Genomic DNA, 18,981 nt, shown 5'->3' with positions numbered 1-18,981 from the left:
CTCGTCAGCCGCGAGTAGGGGGACGCTCAAGTGTGCACTTTATACTCTGGGGAGGTCAAGGGCAAGAGTTAAATTTCCTCTCCATTGACATCACATAAGCCACACGCCCCTGCTCAGCGCTTGTTTTGCTTCGAAAGTGTTCCAAAAAATTCTACACCCGAAAAGGAACCTAATCTAGACTGTTACAAGATACGCATTTCAATATTTCATGTGGCTAAGCTAAAATTACTGTGTGGCTACAAATCACGAAGCACCGAGTCCGAGTTTGCTCCTCTTCATAATGGCTTGAAGTGGGTCAGAAAGCCCGCCGGACATACCAATACGGTCTCCTTCGCTCCATCCCATCTTACTCAGTAGCTTATGGCCCACGTTATCCTCGCCAATTTTTGCCGCCCGATGACCTATAATCTCTCCGTCATGCGTTTTGATCCTGGATTTAGCCGGGCCGTCATCAACGCGACGGTAAAAGGCCTTGTTAAATTCGGCAACTCCCCCTCCTATCGCCTCATTGTCTGCGTTCACCAACCGGCGTATCTTGTTCTCATTGATGTTAATGCCAGTACGGCTCGTCCGCGTCAGCGTTATGTACCGCCCAACGCCTTTGCCTTTGCTGACGGTCTTGATAGTAAAGCACTCGGCCAACAAGTGAACGCGACGGCGTGACTCTTTATCCATAGCTGGCAATGCCATAGTCTTTTGGGCGAGATTAGCGACAAACGAACGCAATCTGGATTCGACCACTGAAAGCGTCAGTGTGTTGGAGTTGAATAGGAACGAGGCCTTGGAGCCAGCACCACGCTTGGGGGCTTTTTCCAGTGCAGAAGCCTGTCTCTGGACGGCACGAAGGCGCTTGTTTTCGGCCTTTTTTTGACGATCTCGTTCCCATTGAGCCTGAAGTTCGGGGGGCAAGTTCTTCTTACGAGACGCAGCTATAGCTCTAACGTTGAGCAAGTCCATTGCGACGTCCCCTGGCTGATACTCACGACTCAAGGGCGGGCTAATCATTCCTCGCTTCCGCTCACGCTTCAAAAACATTTCCCCTACAAACTGGTCCTGTGAAGTGTGAGTATTATTCTAGTATAGTTTAACATTAGCCTACCTCGATTGCTGCAAGGAATTCCTCATCCGCATCCGCCTTGCTAAATCCTCTCGTTGGAAGCATGAAATCATCGTCATCGGAGGAGTCATCATCGACCATACGAGCCTTGCCCTTTCCTTTCTTTTTACCCTTTTTGCCCTTCTTCCCATTTTTTCCACGACTCGGGGTGTTTTCTCTCAAGCGATTCAGACGAGTACGGAAACTCTCGTCGATATCATCCGAATCGTCAGAGTCATCTTCGTCAACCATATGTGCGATAATATCGTCGTCGGATTCGATGATATCGCCCTCAGCTTCTGCAAGCGCTCGGTCCAGGTCGTCTTCGTCCTCACTGTCATCCTCGCTATCCACCTCAAGTTCGTCATCGTCGTCCTCCTGACGCAACATCTGTTCATCATTGATATCATCCATAGTAACCCATTCGCGACCCTCGATATTCTTCAAGAAATTGAGCATACCAGCCGACGATATATCTTCCACCATTCCGGGATCATCATCGCTTTCTTTGTCGCTAGTTGACTCGAGCAAGTCCTCGGGCTTCGGTGGTCCATTATCGCCCCAGTCCAAGTCCGAGTCGCCCTCCCGAGGCACGCGTGGCTTGCCTGAGAACTTGTACCCAAGACCGCGATGGCCATGATAATTCGGGAGTTTGCGAGCGCGGGCGCGGTCGCGAGAGGCAGTGGACCGTGGTGTGAACTTGAAGGTCATATTATGGAAATTGGGTGTCGCTGGTCGGGGTGTAGCTGCGTCTGGGACGGATAGCACTGTTTCTGTGATGGTTTGGGTTGTCGAGATAGTCACTTGTTTGACTGCTGGACTACCATGAATGGTATTCTGAGTAACATGTTGAGAAGAAGATCCGATTTCCATGCCATGTAGTCTGGTCGGATCCGGAGACCTAGCTGGTTCAACCCCCAACGCACGTTCGTAGATCGTTCCTTGAGGCAAGGTTTCGTCTCGTACTGGGATATCCGTGACGGGGGTGGGAGTGGTGTCGACGAACATAACAGAGGATAGGTCTTCAAAGTTAACGACAAGGATATCGGTTTCGGGGGCTGGTCCTGCAGGAATGGGTTCGATAGTAGTAGGTTCGACATCATGTCCAGGTTGGGGCTCTACTTCAGATAAGATAATTTCTGGGACTAGTTCATCGAATTTCTTTGCTGGTGGCTCAGGCTTGGGGACTTCTGCAACGGGTTCTAGTTTTGGATCTTGTTCTTCGTACACTGGGGGACTGAATGATGAAGAGAGCGGGGAGGGTCGCATAGGTGAAGGCGATACTGCAAGCATATACGCGGGTCCCTGGACTGGAGTGCTTAACAAAGGTAGCGGTGTCAAAGGTCTAGCAGGTGTTTGTGGGGTCGGCACAAATAACACTACGTCTTCACTATCAGATGCCGAGTCTGAGTCGGGTTCTGTAATTGGTGCGCTGAGAATAGGGGTCGCAGCGCCATTCCTATTGATGGGCGGCTCAGGTTTAGGAGTCGCAGATCGGAATGTCTCTTCGCGGGGTGTCAATGCTGCATCCTTCAACCGAGTCGCGAGAGATACAGCGGAGGCAATATCCAGTTTGGGTAGCTCCCTGAAAGGTGTGCCGGTTGACGACCACTGGCGTTGAGGGTTATTTGCGATGTGCTCGGATTGGTCGCTTGCTTGAGGCCGGAAGTCGCTCTCGCCTTCTGCTGTGTCCTCTTCAGATCCTCTCAGATCCTCTAGCTGTGTCGAGAATGCAGCCTCGACTACATCTGCTGTTGGGGCTCCATCTCCTGTAGAATAGTTAGTGGATTTCCAGAGCGGTGGGCTGTATACAGACATACCCTGTGCCAAATCCACTACCTCGGCCTTGAAAATATCCTCCGCGGCATCCTCCTCGAATAAAAAGCGAGGAGTGCTTTCCGCAGCAACGAACTTGATTGGTTCGAGCAGTCGGCTCTGATACTCTGCGCCACTTGCGTAACCTCTATCCACATAACCGTACCCTCTCCCGCGACCACGAGGAATGTTATTGCCACGAGTTCCACCGCGAAACATGGGACCCCCTCTTCCTCGTGGCTGGAAGTCGCCTCTGCCTCTAGGGGTAGGAGATCCTCTCCCTCGTGCTGGAGTGGATGGTGCAGAGCCACGGGAAGCTCCTCTAGGGACAGCACGTGTAGCCGCTGGGATGAACACAGAAGACATATGGTTGAATACACCCCTTGCAGAGCCCCTTCCACGATGGCCTCTGGCTGCGACGGTATCATAGACTGCTCGGACGGATTAGAGTGTAATCTGCGTCATAAGTCCGAGAAATTATTTACTCGTGAAATCATCGTCGAAATCAAAGTCATGGTGTGTATGTTGGTGGTCTCCACGTCCACCGCGTCCCTTCTTCATTTTGTGTCCACGAGGCATTGAGACTGAGAGCGAGGGTAATGAACGATGTGGCTACACACAAGAAGTTCGAGACACCGACAATCAGATCTCTTAGGTGAGCAGCGTAGCAGCCCGGCGCTTGCAAACACCATGGAGGACGAAGACGGGCTCCCATATGTCGCCCCGCTAGATGCATCCCATCCACTACTGAGTGCTCCTGGTGACTCTTTCGATGTTGACGAATTTTTGTTATCGCGATCTCACACCTCGCTCCCTGACTTGCGCACCGAACTCAATGATTACTTGAACAAACTCAGAGCTGAACTCGTGCACCTCATCAATGAGAATTATGCAGACTTTATCAGTCTAAGCACCGACTTGCGTGGGGAGGGAGAGACGATCGATACCATGAGGGCACCCCTGTCTACGATTATCACTGAAATTGAGGTAAGTCATACGTCCAAGTACTGAGGCCACTTCTGACCTCGGGTCCAGACGTCCAGGGCAGAATTGCGCGATATTCAGGATGCAGTTCAAACAAAGCTCGATGCTCGTACTGTCCTACGCGAAGAGCAGGTATAAACGTCCATTTCAATACTAAAATCAAACTCATATACTTGAAAGGGTATTCTTCGTCTCCTGCTGAAACTCGCCGACTCTGTCTCGCGGGTCGAAGTACTACTCGCGATTTCACCTTCAAATGATGACAGTTTGGCCGTTGGGAACACTTCGCCCCAAGCTACTACACTATCTGCTTCCGATGGCCTAGGGTTACGTGGTATGGATGGTTTACGATTGCACGTCACGGAGGATGATACCGATCCCAAGTAGGCGTTTTCTCAACTGAGCCCAATCTATTAACATGCTCAGCTACCTAGGCTTCGTGCAGGCTACGCCAAACACCTTTCGCGTGCAGCAGGAGAGCTATCCCAAGTGCTTTACCTCGCAGACAAGGCTCGTGAAAATAGCTGCGCATTGGTAGATACCCTTCAATTCGTAAGTAGCTTTAATGACACCATCATCGCCTCGTTGAAATATTTCCTCTATTACCTACATGTGCATAGCGAATAGACCGTATCACATCAACACTTTCGCGAGACTTGGATCATCATCTGGCATCCACTCTTCGTGCATTGACAGATTCTTCCACAATGCCCTCGGCCGCTTCTGCTGAGCGAGCACGTCTTACATCTGAACTTGTTGAATGCTTCAAAATATACGACGCTTTGAAAATGTGGAGAGAGGCCGAGGATGTAATTAGAAGGGAGTTAGTTCGTCCTTTCATCAAAAAGGTTAGAGGCATATTCACTTGTCGTAGCTGGAGACATATTACGGAAATCTAACTGACGAATCATTGGCCACAGACTATACACCCCGCCTCTTTAACTGCACCACAATCTCCTATTCTCCCTCGTACTCCCTTTGCTCACCCAGCACCAACTTGCCTCCTTCCACACACCCCATTCACACCCTTTGCTCCGCTCGCGACCGCTGCAGCCTCGTCTTTCTCCCCCAACATCCATCCCGAGATACTCATACCCGAGCCCAACCTCGGGGATACGAGCATACCTTTAAACGATAAAAACGGAGCTGCCGTAACCGACGAAGCAGGCGGGGGTGACGCATTGGTCGGGTTGTACAACAAGGTTCTCCGATTCGTTCAACGTGATGTTATGGGTGTAGTTCGCGTTGCAGAAAGTGTTTCCGGTAAATCGCGTCGGGGAGGTGGACATATTTTTGGAGGAATGAGTCCTGGTGGGTTAGGGATCAGTCCCGGTGGATTGCCTCCCAGCTCCAGTATTGGAGTTAGCCCTATAGGTCCCGGGTTGGTCGGAGCCGATCCTACGGCGGCGGTAACGGAGAACCCCGAAAGGATAGAGATCATAGCTAATGTCGTATGGGCTGAACTTGCCAGGGCGTTGATGGATGAACTAGGCAGTACCGTCTTTGCCGTTGGCCGACCTGATGAATTCAGGCAGGTATGTGCCAGCTTACCCATCAAATGCACTGGTCGGTTCTTATACCCGTCTTTAGAACTATACAACAACACAGCACCTCATTTCAGCACTGGAAGCACTCGCGCCACGAGCTTCAGTCCCGGCGCTCCGGGCTCATCCATTGACAACGACCTTTTCTCGGAGGTGGCAGCTCCCGGTGTACTTTCAGCTACGATGGAAAGACATTGTTGGCAAGTGTGAAAATGTTTTAGGAAGTGGAGCTGGTGAGTCCTCGCATTGAGGAGTATTTTCACTTCGAGTTTGACGAGATCTTGAAGGGGAAAAGCAGGATTTTGCCACACCTCAAGCGAATGCTATTTATGCTGCAATTAAAAGCTGTTGGAGTACACAAGTATATGTCCCTGAGCTCGGGCACAGGTTCTGGCGATTGACCCTGCAAGTAAGTACAACAACAGCAATCCCTTGGTGTATTTATTGAAATGATCTCCTCCTTATATCGTAGTTGTTAAGTCGATATAGAACGTGGATGGATACATCGCTACCACTCAAGGAGGCGCCGATTGCCCAGCCAGACAGGGTGAGCTGCCGGTTTACGTTACGGACGGTCTTGTCTCGTTCGCTTATGGAATTTTTCTGATGCAGGTTACGACACTCGCGACCCCTGGGACTCGCCCGAGTACCCCAGACATCTTGGAGCGTAATAACTCAGATGATGTTTTGCTTTCCACTCTAGGATTTACCTTATCTGATGCACGACTCTTGCAGCAAAAGGCAAGTGGTTATCGTTTTGCGCCAGACGGATGGCCTAATCGTTTCGTACAGGTACAGGCACTATGGGAAGATGTAATACAAGTGCTGTTACCAGACGGTATAGATGCCGGTGATGACGAGGAACGGGCAGAAGGTGAGACCAAACAGTAATTGAAACGCATACATTCAAATCAGCATTTGTACTTCAGATGCACTCGTACGCTCTTTAAAGAATATATCTTCTTACGAGAAAACCATCAGGACTCGAGCAATTGCAATCTTGACCAAACGCTGCGCCGAACCGCTCGCCAACGCAAAATCCATTCCTGTCCAGTACCGTGGGGCACGCCGATCAGTCACGGAGCCCAGCCCGTTTATTGCAACCGTCTGGCGTCCCTTGGCGACCTTTTTCGGAGAAAATGGACCAGGAGAACGACTGAGGGATGACCTTGGTAAAGAATGGTGCTCGGCGATTTTTGAAGATGTCGTGGCGAGGTATGTTACGCCTATGACCCCACCAATGGAATCTCACATCAGGCAATAGGTACATAGCTCTGCTAATCAAAATCAAGCAAACTGAGCAGTCGATTCGGCGGGTCAATCGAATGCCCACTTTCTCCCTGTTTGGATCTCGAAATTCCGGGGGAGAAGAACGCGATGACGAACGTATACGTGCGCAAATGATGCTCGACGTCGACTCATTGGGTAACGAAGCACGTGCTCTTGGTTTTGGAATGACAGAGGTGGTTGATAATAGTGAAGGATACAAAGAGCTTAAGCGAGTTGCCTCGCAGGGAGATGCCGAACCAACCACTCCAGCGTGACGAGCAAATATCATTGTTACAGGCTGTACTGAGCTGCTAATAATACATGGTCATACATTTCAATGCTACACAAAGATAACTCCTTAAACCCACGACTGGCCCCGGTATAAGAAATCAGTCAAGTAGAATTCAGCTACCAAGTAATTCAGCTACCAAACGGACCTTGGGGCTAGTGCAAGGCAAGGGTGCCCCCGAACAAGTTCATTACTCGTGTATTCGTGAGTAGCCATTCGCACAATTTCTTGATGAAAGAGGATGGGTAACGAACTCCCTAAGAAGTGCATATCCTCGGGTGGCTTGATAGATACTCGAACCAAGTACTATCGTGAATTCATCATTACTATGTGGATAGAGGCCAGTTATTACAAGACTTACTTCAACCTTGAAGGTTCCCTTTACACACCACGAGAACTCTGCCTCTGGTTTCCCTCCAACCAAGCATCCACTCACAACCTTTGCACAATCCTTCCCATCCTCTATTTCTTCAACGCGCCAAATCTCACCGCTGCCTAGCACCGCCTCCTTATGCACACACTTAATGGATGAATCTGAGACGAGCACCCAGCGCTTGATAAGTTGTATGTTTACGTGAGGAAGCAGCACCAGAGCAGGTGATGAAGATCGAAGGGTGAGTTTGAAAGGAATTGGGATGCAGGGGCTGTAAACGGGCCGTTTGAAAAGGGAAAACTAATCGCGGCTCAGTTAGTTCTATTTAATATAATGCTGGATGATAAGATACTCACTTGGGCGGAAATGTGCCTGGATGTATCAACCGCGGCGTGCCTGCGGCCGGACTCGTTGGAAGCAGGCGAGAGCTCTGTTGTCACCCATAAAGCATCAATCGCTGGAGTGGCTGCATCCAGCGTTTGATCCAATATATCGATCGGGAGCGAGTACGACCGAGGTAAATAGTGAATATTTGTTAAGATTCTGCACTTAATTAGTAAGTCGTATGTTGACCAATCGTATCTGTACTTACGTCTCATGCCGATGGAATCGGGTTCGGGTCATATCTACCTTCACATAGTATTTGATTTCCACATACCCCCTCATGAGAATAGAATGATAGCATGATGGAGGGAGTGGGTTCGTGCTGCCTTTAGAATAAGTGGGTAAAGGAAAATCGAACTCGTATGAGGGTTTTGGAGGGGCGCCTGACGTGCAGCTCCACAACTCAAGCGACTGATTGGTCAGTATTGTCTGGGACTGCGCTATAGGCATTCCTCTTTCCACCAGTGTCGTTGTGCACAGACCTTCAAGCTTTAAGGTAGTAAAGTTAGTCAACAGTCTGTCTTGCGCCGATACGATAAATGCTCACATTAACAATAATATTGATTCCATGGTCAGCTTTCTTTACTAACACTTTGCCAGAAACAGTTGAATTGGTACCATAGACCGGCCACCTAGATGGCCATACTCGCCGTCCAAGGTCGAGGGTTAGTCGCGACGATTTATTTATAAACTCTTCAGGAAGAGGGCGCGGATCCGAGCGAGACCCGGCCCGAATAGAATTTCCAGTTGAATTGGTGCGGGAAATAATGCGCTCAGTAGGACTCGGTTGAGTGGTGTATGCTGGCGCGGTAGTCAAGTTTGGCGCCCAAGAAGCAGTGGGGTAAGCGGGGGGAAGGCCTTCCACTCGATCACCAGATGCAGGATCGGCGAACGGTATCTGGCGAGAATCGGCCAATAGGGTATCTAAATAAGGGTGTACACCAAGTGGGTGCGCGACTTCAACCATGGTGCGTAGAGAAAGATATTTGCAGGATCACGCTATCAGAGCGGAGAAGCAGCATTGACGATATTCCTCGAAGTACGACGGACTTATATTATACATGGGAGGCATGATAAGAGAACCGTCTTCTCCTGTACTGGATATGGAAGCACAAGGCGCCAAGAGGAGCATGTGATCTCGCTCAGGCTAGTCTTGGAACTGCTCCTCGATCCAGCTGCCCCCAACTCAAGAGGCAGCTGGTGCTTGGCAGCGTATATCATATCGTAATAATCCTAAGAATCTGGCGCTTCCAGTCGAAATCTGTGCCTGAGCTCGAGGTATCAAAGCAATCGGCTGTATTCCATTTCAAAATAATAATACAAGATTTCAGAAAACACAGTACGAACCTGGGAGAGAACAAGCATGTTACCAGTACAGCACCTGAATAAAGTCCTACAAGAATACAATGAACTGTACTGGTGCCCGTTAAATTGACCAACCCTCAGAGGTTGGATCGCATGATAGACAGAGGTATTATTTCCCATTGCTGCAATTTATTGACGTGGTTGCGCTTTCCTGAACGTTCCCGAGACAACTTCACCTCTCGGCCCTTGTACCAAGAGTCATTGCGTATGTCTCCCAACTGAGATGTTTGTTCTGTGCTCGAGACAGGTTGATCAGATTCCTCGGCTGGCGATTCGAGAACTGAATCGAATATTCGAACTATTTTCGATTGGCGATGCCCCCGAGGTATTACTTCCAGTACATAATTCCGACCCGCATCCGGCGAACTGGGAGGGGCTGCCTCATCCGCCGATGTGACAGAGCTGGCAATGCTTGACTGAGATACATTAGTACCTCGGCGCTTGGGCTCGAAAGGCTGCAATGCACTAAACACTTCGTAGGGCAGTCGCGTCGTAATATGCCGCGACTGGATATCGTATGTGAACCGACAATGTGGCTGGGGTCGATGGTTGAATGGGCGAGGCGTTTGAACCACTAGCTTAGCCGTGTTTGTTGCCTCTGAGAAATAGGTTCAGATTTTGTGAAGAAATTTCAAGCTACACAGAATCAACTTACGGTCGATCTGCCAGCCGATAGGATGACCCGATGCCTTGGAGCGGAGCAGTCCGTCTTCACTCATGAAAAATATCTAAAAAAAAAGGGTTGATACACGAATTATTTTGTATTAGAATGTTGTAATCACCTGGCTATCTTCACGCTCTGGTATGAATTTACGTTATAGATATGTTGTTTACAAAATACGTCATCATAACTCACGGTGCTTTATCTGCCACGTTGACTGAGCTTCATCAACCCATAGCACCAATTCAACCCCAGGGAGCCGTTCTGAATGAGCCACATCAAGCACCATTCGTTTGCCATAGTAATCGGAGTGTAGTGCTCTTATTAAGAAGTAGCCAGGTGGAAACCCATTAAGTTCGTTGGCTGTCATATCTGCAGAAGATGTTTTGTAGTCTTCAATCCGAAGATTTATGGGAATATTAAGCCACCTGCTCGAGTCGGGTGAAGAGAAAGGAGAGCTGGCCACCAGGTAGGTGAGTGTGTTTCACTGCATCGTTGTTCAGGGTACCAAAGTGCTAATTCTTTTCGAAATAAGCTCTTCTTACCCTCGGCCCATCATGCCGCATGGCAAGGATGGGCGTTATTGAGTCTGCAGACGTCTGATTAGTCATATTAGCCCCTATCAAACACACCCGCCTTTCAGTATGCAGTGGCACACAAAAAGCTGGTGCAAGATACCTGAAATCTTACTTTATTGTTAGAGATATTAATTGTGCATTTAATTATAACCAATTGTCGACTCTATCTTCTTTAACCAGAACGTATAAGTCCGTGTATATCGGTCTTTTTGGGACCTTCAGGCTGAATTCAAGTAGCTTTGCTTGTACGCGTACCACAGAATCAAATCGGCGTTTATTCGCCCAATTTAATGATGCTCCACTTTCTATCACAAAGAATCTCCTATCACATGAATAGGCTATTGCCACTACTGAACAAACACATTTGGCCCTCAAGACTGACCGGACAAGATTTGATCTTTCGTTCCGAGTTTGTATAATTTAGCTCTTGAATACTTAAAATTAAATACCACAGGCCCAGTTTGGATTGATATTGTGGGCTTATGAATATCATGATAGCAGGCACTGCGTGTCTTGTACTTGTTGCACCTGAAACGTGCAGACCAAAAGTATTATTCCTCCTACTTCCACATACATAGCATTGAGTGGTTTAAGCGCTAAAGGCAATCAGACTTGACCTGTGCTCTAGCTGGGCTGTTCGTGCATGTTTTGTATGACATGCATATATATCTTTATCTACAATCACACTGTTCCAATGTCTAGTGGTTCTGTACGCGGCGCGAGTGGGAGAGCCCGGGGACGCCTTGGTGGCCTAGGGTTGTTGGCCAGGTCACCAAAAACAGCGACCATCCGGATTGAAGGCTTAGAGTGGCAGAGAACCATGGGGATGGGAGGTGGTCGGATGGGATGACATCTGAGAAGGCTCATGTCGACCGCGTACCTCCGTTATTGGTCAAGTATCGTCCGTGAAACCTCCACGGGCTGCGGTTAGCCTATCACGATAGTCATACAATGCTTCCTACAATTTCACCCTGGTTTTTTTGGTGAAAAACCTATCATCAATCTAATGTCTGGTCACACTTATGATCTGTACCCCACGCTTAATTCTACCTACTTTTGTCTGCGTGAGGCCGCCACTGGAGTTCATAAGGGCAAATACCTTATAAATTTGTGAGACACACCAACCAAAGGCTTACTTAAAGACCGGAATGGTTTGAACATTGTACGTAGATTGGCAGCAGTACGCATGGGCTTAGATATATGCATTTTGAGCGGTCTATTCAGCCCGTATTATTACATCGCATCCGGAGAGAGTTTGTTAGAGAAATGATGCGTGGTGCTTCGTAGCCAATAGTGTAATAATGTTGTAATACATGTGCGTGTTTTTTCGTATTTACTATTTGAAAACAACAAATTGGCACATTTCTGACTATTTGGTCATGAAAATTTACGATTAAAAGCATTCATCATGAGACAAGTATCAGAACCGGCACTGTACTTGCGCACGCATATGATATATACGCGCCATTAGACGCTGGCATTCCTCCAAACCCGACGTGTGCAAGAGTATTGGGAATCAGATACCGGCTAATCGGTGGCTTTTAACTACGTATATTGCTCTTAAGCTTGCTTAAATAGATAATTGTACGGTGAAATTAATCAAGTGATACTGTCTGAGTGAGGTATGCTATCCTGTAATCCCTAACTGTTGGAAATTCGACTGGAACTCATTCGCAAGGGATCAATGTAACATGGTATTGAACTTCTGGTGATACACCCACTGTCAGGGCCAGGACATGCCACCAACACGCGTCAAATCGCTCAAATGACGTACAAGTTGCGCCACTGCACCTTGCAGTATTTAAAGCCCCTAGAAGCTCCCCTCAAAGCTGGTCCCACCCCTTCATGACCACTTTTATCGGCCACTCTACCGAGAAAATGACATCTCCGGAGCCAATTAACATTCAGATCGTCCAACGACGCTCTGGACCGGTTTCAGCACCTACAAACCTAGCTATCAGGACTGGGGGTTTCAATCAGTTATCCTATGCTTTTACCTTTAATCCACTCAATCGTCCTCCTAGCGATGTCAAACTTCCTCCTGGATGGACTTTTCATTCACTCACAGCACCAGCCAACCCGGCGCTCACTCCACACTCCAGCCACTTCCTCACTTCGACATCATCAATGGACGCGACTGACTGGCTACCTGCGAGCGGTTACTTTTATCATGCGGAGCGTCGAATTACTACCAATGTTGACATGTTGCATCTCGAAGATACATTGTTAAGCCTCCTGGAAGATTCACGTACACAAAATACAGATGAATTTACTGAGATGGTTGCCATACCTTATGATGGACTCGGGGGCGAGAGGGAGCGAGAGAGAGGATACGCTTTATATTGCGCGGACCATTTCAACCGAACATTTACTCGTAGCTGGCTCGAACTCAGGCCATCTTTCGGCGACTCCGAAGATCCCAAATGGGCTGAAGAGTACTCTAAATGGATCCACATGATTGGAAAGAATTTGGACAGTCACTTATTCCTACCCTCCGCCCACCCAAAAAAGTATAGTTGCTTAGGCCGCAAGATAGCGCAGCAAGTTGTGTGGGATCACCAAAACGGTAATGTCCCCCCCCCCTTCCTTTATGTTTTCTTTTTATACTCAACTCATCTTCGATTTTAATAGGTCATATTTCAAAGATCGATGTGCAGAATGCATTTTCAATGACAGAGTGCACTTCCTTGCTATCGGCCCTTCAGAAGCGGCGTGAGTTGCTCTTGTTATTGATTTTTTTTGTTTCATGACTTACTTTGCTATTTATAACCCAGGTGTAACCGACAAACAATGCCAAAAGATTATCAGAACTGTGATTAATCGTTTTCTGAAATGCAAGTGTCTTAACGTGATCCATTTCAGCTTGAACTCATAGCTCATACGTAGCAAAACAGTTCAAGCAACCTCCGCTCCATCCTACGTTTAGTGCGGGCTATGCGGAAGGTACAGGGGGACCAATCGTGATGCTTGCTGTCTTGGTTACATTTCTTATTTGGGGAGGCCCCATGCTTGGTATTCCGTCTGCCTACTTTCGCCGTATGCGTACTATTGCTTCCAGGGCAGACAAGGGCGAGTACCTCCCACACCTATGGAGCACGCTTATTAAAGGATTGCTCAAGGAGTGGAACGACTTGAACATTATCGTACGTCCTATCTATTCTGTGTTATACAAGTTCTGACATCGTATCACTCCTTTGCGCTGATTTCAGTTAGCGTTGGTTTTGTCGTAAGTCCTACGACGTTTCTTTTTTTATATAGTTTGACTATATGCGTTTTAGAGCAAATGTTGGCTTCTTGGCTCTACCAGGGATTTCAGAAGACAGTCCGTCTATAATTGCGGATCTTTCTCGTGGTGCTGGTATTTTCTCAATGTTTGTGACCCTAGGGGGTTTGCTATCTAGTCTGTCCCTTATTTGGTTACACCAACCAATGGTGGGGACAGGATCGTTGGATGCAGTGAGTTCTAAGGGACTACCACCATATTATATCACTATATACTGACTAAACTGCGTTCTAAAGTGCAAATACATTTTAGGAGCTTCATTTAATGGCGATCTTGCTGATGGGCAGTATTTAAACCATAGACGGGGTTCATTTCTACGCCTACTCTGGATGGCAACCTACTTGGTTCGTGAGACTAGAACACCTATGCTCTTGACTAATTTTTGGCGTACTATAGGGCATGCCACTCGTCTTCTTAGTGTGGTCTGTCATTGGATTTGTAATCTGTGCTTTAACGTGGACAGTCATGTTTTCTGCTTATGGAACTCGAGTTACCATCGTGGTGCTATGCGCATTGGTGCTCACAACGCCCTTGGTCACACTAGTGGTATTTTGGGGACCTATAGTGTCAAAAGATACATTATTTGGAAAAATGGCTAGAGGTAATCCGGCCGAATACTACGAGCATGATTCTCCATATTAGTAGTTATACCATGGTTAAATAATGCATAATATCACTACCGCTGGCGGGCGGTGTTTCTGTTGTCTAAGCCTCAAGTACGGTGCACTAATTCGCGTCATAATACAGTAATATGCGAGTCATTACCTTTGCGGTTCAACCGGTTCACCAAATTATAACTGGTGCAACTCTTAGTAAATTGGACCAGATGCACATAATGCCGATATTGATATATTACAACTGGGTCCCCCAGGGGGAAGATCCACAATACCGCATGTAGTCCTAGCGGCCCACATCAGGAAACGCTCGGGGAGCTCTGGGACCATGAGGGTTACCCCCTCCCTACGAAGAAAGCCGGAAGGAGTTACCTGATGTGGCAATTGACCCTCAGCGTTGGCCCACATGTCGTGATCGTACGGCGCCGGCCCTGTCTCGGGGCTTAACAGTACTAGGCGGTCCGTTAACTGATTTATCTCTAATTTGGCTGTATGAAATGTTGAAAAGACCAGTCTCTTTGGGTGCGGTAAGCTCCCAGAGATCTTGACAACCATAGGATAGTATGATCTCTGGTGTTCAGTGATTACCATTAAACAACGCTACTGTATTTCGAGTTGTTATATAAGCGATCCGAGGGCCCAGAGGTTCAATTCCGCTCAAGGAAAGAATCCAACTTCTTCCAACTAGTTCGGACGCCGACCTGCTTGGTGGTTTACCTTCCAATCCACTGTTATTCCTCTGGTAGTTACTGTCATTTAGGGAATACCTCTTCTCCTTATATCTTGATCAATAACCGCCTTCATTATCAGTGCCATAAGCCGAACATTCCTTTCCTCGGGACTTATCACTCAAGTGACAGTCGTTGGATTGTGAGCTGGTCTGGAGACCTATTGTTGCAAGGGGAGACTTGTTCGTGGGGATTCCGACTACTTTAATAGTGACAGTGTCATGTATGCGAAAGGGGTAGCCAATTATATATGTATTGTCGCGAAGTGTCTCAATCCGGATGTAACTGGTACGGTTTGGAAGCAAAATAAGTACAGAAATAGAAAAGGTAAAGCGAGCCCGCCATAGATGTAGTACACATATCCGAATTCAAAACGATGACTACCGTAGGAAACGAGAAAAGGCCATGTACACGGGGCGGTTGCCCCTAGCTTTCCTTATAATCCGCTCAGCGACATCAAATCTTGAGTAAACTGGCTGAGATATGTGTGGGTATTACCCCGGTCCGTGAGAACCATTCGGTTCGAGCCTTCCTTTTCGCTAGGGCGTTCCTTTGGCGGAGGAGACGACAAATCTACCAAGAAATCATCTTCCTCTTGGACAGGTCGGGGAGGGAGAGCCATTAGCTGTGCAAGTTGAGGATGAAAAGCAAATCCGGTAGGGGGCATTGGAGGTGTTGTACCCGCAGGGACGGGAGTCTGATCGATAATAGAAATAGGGGTTGTGCGTGATGGCGGTGTTTGAACAGCTTGCTCAGTGGCCTCAGCGCCGGTGTGGGCCGCAAGCTCATCTTCATGATGGGGTTCATCCATATCGACCTCAGAGCTGTCATCGGATATTTCAATAACTACACGTTCTGGCTCTGGCTCCGGAGCAGGGACGACTATTTCCTGCTTAGTTGATGTTGTACCTTCTGTTTCAATAGAGTTTGGTTCCTCGTTGGAAGGCTCCTGATCTACCTGCTGCATTTCTACGTCTCCTTCAACCCCGTCGTCGAGGACCATGACTTCCGCGTCGACGTGATTCGGGCTGTGGGCGTTCTCAACTGGCGATGGGGGGAGAGGCGTTTCTCGAATCGCGAGTGGGGTTGGGGATCCTGGCAGAGGTGCGCATACAGCCGCAATCATCTCAGGCTCAATCGTCTTCAGGTCAACCTTTGGAGGTCCACCTGGGGGCTTTGCTCTAGTCGAGACAGTCCGTTTGCGAGGAGCGGCGGGCGGATTTCGAGAAGTACCAGCCTGGGATGACGCAGGCCGGGAGCGGGTAGAGGTAGCTCCGTCGGTACTGGCCGGTTTCTTGCCCTCTCTGGCTTCTTTCTTGGACTTCTTTGTCGCTTCTTCTGCCTCTCTCTTTTCCCGAGCTGCGATAGCTTCACGTTGCCGAGCCATCTGACTGGCGGTACCAGCGCCTACACCGCCGGAAGCGGGCGCTCTTTTGGGGACGAATGGTGGGGGAGCGTAAGGATTTCCACGTTTAATGAGCGCAGAAACTTTGGTGGTAATAGGGGCGGATTTGGATGTAGTCAGAGTGGGCTTAGCCGGAGCCGTGGCAGTAGTAGCATTCTTGACAGAGCTTAGGTGACTTTCGGTAGATGTCGACGTAGTAGTCGGTGCCTTGGATCTATTAGAAGCTACGGAAGGTGGACGAGAGTCGGCGGGTATCGTAGACGCGGGCCGAGAAGCAGGAGCAGAGGAAGGAACAGGAGCGGACGCTGGTGAGGGGAGAGACGGGTTTGGCTCTCCTGGTATCGATACTTGAATAGAGCTACTCGTGGGCGCAGGTGCAGAAGAGGATGCCTTTGTTTGGGGTTCATCAGTGTTAGGAGACAGGCTGGGTGCCGTGAGGTTAGTTCCTAGTGGATGATCCGTCTTAACGGTCACACTCGCAACTCGAGCAGGGGGTGCTACCGTAGGACCGCTAACATTTCGTACGCCTGCTCCGAGGTTGACACGGGTTGGACCGCTCGGCTTCTTGGATTCTACTGTTGGCTTCGGAACGGGCGGCGGAACTGCCACACGTTGAGGCATTTGCGATGGATCCATTGGCGCACGCACAGGACGGAAACGGCGCCCCGATTCAGCAGGGGGCTGAGCAGAGCTCGAGGGTTGGATGTCAAAAGCACTAGATGGATAAGCTGCAACAGGCTGCTCCACACGCATCCGAGAAGGCCCGCTGGAGCTCACAGACCTCACAACTGGCGCAGAAGATGAACTTTGGGCAACAGTAGTACGCATAGGGCCAGCAGTGGCATGTACATCTTGTGTGTGATCTCGAGTTACTTGTGTCATGATACGTTCAGGCCCAGAGACGATGCGAGAGTGTGTAGGAGCGGATGGTGCCTGTGTGTGAGAATCAACAACTGGAGCCCGCGATGGTCCTGGTCTTCCCACTCCGACGCGGGTCATCTTCGGTCGAGGTTGTTCCTCGACAATTTGAACAGGAACTTCTTGAGCAGATGGGACGGGCGCAGGCACAGGCGCAGGTGCAGATACAACAGCCTTAAATTGGGGAGCAGGAACCGGAGCCTGCTTTCTGGGAGCTGGTCCAGCCTTGTCTTGTGAGGACTTGGCCTTGATATCTAAATATCGTTTGATGACAGGAGTAAGAGGTTCAAGGAAGCTGCTCGCAACATATTAGAAGCAGCGGGTATAAGATGAAGGGCGATACTTACCTGTCCACACGATCGGGGAATTCCTGCCTGTATTGATCAAATATTTGCCTGGTGATTTTTCGTACGTCCACATTGGAATCAGTTCCAAAGGTACGTATTACAATTTCTACGTCCCCAGCTTTTGCGGCAAACGTAGGTATCGACCAATCCCAGCTGGTCAGGCATAGTAGTACCGCACCGGCGACAAGGACACGCAAAGGTGCGCTTTTGTCGTTGACCATAACTCGTAGCTCCACGAGTATTCTGGGATGAGGGCAATGCGAAATGATTGCGTGTAAACCGGTCGTTGCGCGAGAGACGAAGACTTTATTGGTACGTCCAAGGAGTTTAATCAATGGAGGGACAAAAACACCGATAAATGGCTCGAATTTGCTGCCGAGTGGGGGTAAGATGACGTAAATAGATCGACAGCGATGTTAGCAAGCCGGGTACGTTCAGAGTTCATCTAAATAAACGTATGGTCAACAGTCTGAGACACGACATTATGAATCTGCTTACACTATTTAGTATCAATGTTGAGAACCCGCGAATCTCCTTTATGTATTCAGCATCTAGCTCAGCCGCACCACCCCGTGTCAAGGCGGCTATGGTTTGGATTGCACGAGATATTTTGTCCCAATTTTCTTCAGTTTCGAGTTGCTCTTGCAACGGACGAAGTGGGTCAAGAGCATAACGCAAGTCTTTCGCAGAGTGGCACTATTTCCCTGTCAGCATTGTGTTCTATATTAAAAGGACGCGACGCACTGGAATCTTGTCCGGGACCGATGGAGGCATGGTCGATCGTAGTGTGGAGGAACACGCTAAGACGCGTCCAACACAGGGTCCAATCATCCTATCCCGTGACTGCCACCAGCCTCACATAAGCCGTCCTTATCTGTACAAATGAGTTTCCCTAAATTATTCATGTTCGGGTCCGTCAATTCTCTGTTTGCAGCACGATGCTCCATGGTGATATGCTCAGTGCTTAAAAAAGATAAGATAAAATACACCGAACATACAAACTCTTAGCTACCGATATGGACATATCCTACCGCTCTTTGAGTTACTAGGTACGCAACCTCTCCCGAGATTCCACGCTCAAAATAAACACGAGAACGTCGCTAAATCAAGCCCAACAAATATTTTGAGTATAAAAAATACGTATCTCAAGCTTAATCCACACCCTTGTGTGATCAACCGAATCTGTTACTTGCTGGTCTAGATCTAGACACGGATAATTGAGAATTTCTGGAACTCAAGAGGGATAAGTAGATCTAGAGTGTCATATGACGTCACCCCTACCTAAACTATCTCATATATGTGTTCATGCAGCGTATTCCTTCTGGTTA

The 18,981-nt window shown here is 48.6% G+C and overlaps 6 protein-coding genes across 6 annotated transcripts; 2 read left to right on the top strand and 4 right to left on the bottom strand.

Annotated features, from left to right (window-relative positions):
• Nucleotides 1-243: 243 nt before the first annotated feature.
• RhiXN_06398 (uncharacterized protein) lies at nucleotides 244-3,490 on the bottom strand (the record flags this gene model as incomplete). Its single annotated transcript, XM_043326214.1, has 4 exons — nucleotides 244-1,053; nucleotides 1,100-2,865; nucleotides 2,917-3,342; nucleotides 3,397-3,490. The coding sequence occupies 4 exons, from the start codon at nucleotides 3,488-3,490 to the stop codon at nucleotides 244-246; spliced, it is 3,096 nt and encodes a 1,031-aa protein (XP_043181646.1).
• Nucleotides 3,491-3,601: 111 nt separating this feature from the next.
• RhiXN_06397 (conserved oligomeric Golgi complex subunit 2) lies at nucleotides 3,602-6,983 on the top strand (the record flags this gene model as incomplete). Its single annotated transcript, XM_043326213.1, has 12 exons — nucleotides 3,602-3,898; nucleotides 3,947-4,027; nucleotides 4,076-4,278; nucleotides 4,330-4,447; nucleotides 4,516-4,743; nucleotides 4,816-5,430; nucleotides 5,486-5,672; nucleotides 5,727-5,848; nucleotides 5,912-5,986; nucleotides 6,052-6,313; nucleotides 6,369-6,654; nucleotides 6,704-6,983. 12 exons carry the CDS (start codon nucleotides 3,602-3,604, stop codon nucleotides 6,981-6,983), a joined length of 2,754 nt encoding a protein of 917 aa, XP_043181645.1.
• Nucleotides 6,984-7,132: 149 nt separating this feature from the next.
• On the bottom strand, nucleotides 7,133-8,721 carry RhiXN_06396 (uncharacterized protein; the record flags this gene model as incomplete). The annotated part of the gene is made up of 5 exons (XM_043326212.1): nucleotides 7,133-7,303; nucleotides 7,359-7,670; nucleotides 7,727-7,913; nucleotides 7,963-8,243; nucleotides 8,302-8,721. The coding sequence occupies 5 exons, from the start codon at nucleotides 8,719-8,721 to the stop codon at nucleotides 7,133-7,135; spliced, it is 1,371 nt and encodes a 456-aa protein (XP_043181644.1).
• A 475-nt stretch (nucleotides 8,722-9,196) lies between these two features.
• RhiXN_06395 (WD40 repeat protein) lies at nucleotides 9,197-10,150 on the bottom strand (the record flags this gene model as incomplete). The annotated part of the gene is made up of 4 exons (XM_043326211.1): nucleotides 9,197-9,717; nucleotides 9,775-9,847; nucleotides 9,902-9,918; nucleotides 9,976-10,150. The coding sequence occupies 4 exons, from the start codon at nucleotides 10,148-10,150 to the stop codon at nucleotides 9,197-9,199; spliced, it is 786 nt and encodes a 261-aa protein (XP_043181643.1).
• A 2,053-nt stretch (nucleotides 10,151-12,203) lies between these two features.
• On the top strand, nucleotides 12,204-13,935 carry RhiXN_06394 (uncharacterized protein; the record flags this gene model as incomplete). Its single annotated transcript, XM_043326210.1, has 7 exons — nucleotides 12,204-12,924; nucleotides 12,990-13,070; nucleotides 13,245-13,501; nucleotides 13,568-13,584; nucleotides 13,637-13,746; nucleotides 13,801-13,814; nucleotides 13,894-13,935. 7 exons carry the CDS (start codon nucleotides 12,204-12,206, stop codon nucleotides 13,933-13,935), a joined length of 1,242 nt encoding a protein of 413 aa, XP_043181642.1.
• Nucleotides 13,936-15,419: 1,484 nt separating this feature from the next.
• Nucleotides 15,420-18,427, bottom strand: RhiXN_06393 (CLASP amino-terminal protein; the record flags this gene model as incomplete). The annotated part of the gene is made up of 6 exons (XM_043326209.1): nucleotides 15,420-17,601; nucleotides 17,654-17,806; nucleotides 17,878-17,957; nucleotides 18,006-18,098; nucleotides 18,152-18,349; nucleotides 18,398-18,427. 6 exons carry the CDS (start codon nucleotides 18,425-18,427, stop codon nucleotides 15,420-15,422), a joined length of 2,736 nt encoding a protein of 911 aa, XP_043181641.1.
• Between the last annotated feature and the right edge of the window lie 554 nt (nucleotides 18,428-18,981).

The sequence above is a fragment of the Rhizoctonia solani genome, chromosome 7 (genome assembly GCF_016906535.1).
Source record: "Rhizoctonia solani chromosome 7, complete sequence".
NCBI lineage: Eukaryota > Fungi > Basidiomycota > Agaricomycetes > Cantharellales > Ceratobasidiaceae > Rhizoctonia > Rhizoctonia solani.
The sequence above is the reverse complement of the archived record's forward strand: the minus strand, read 5'-3'. Positions and strand labels throughout refer to the sequence as shown.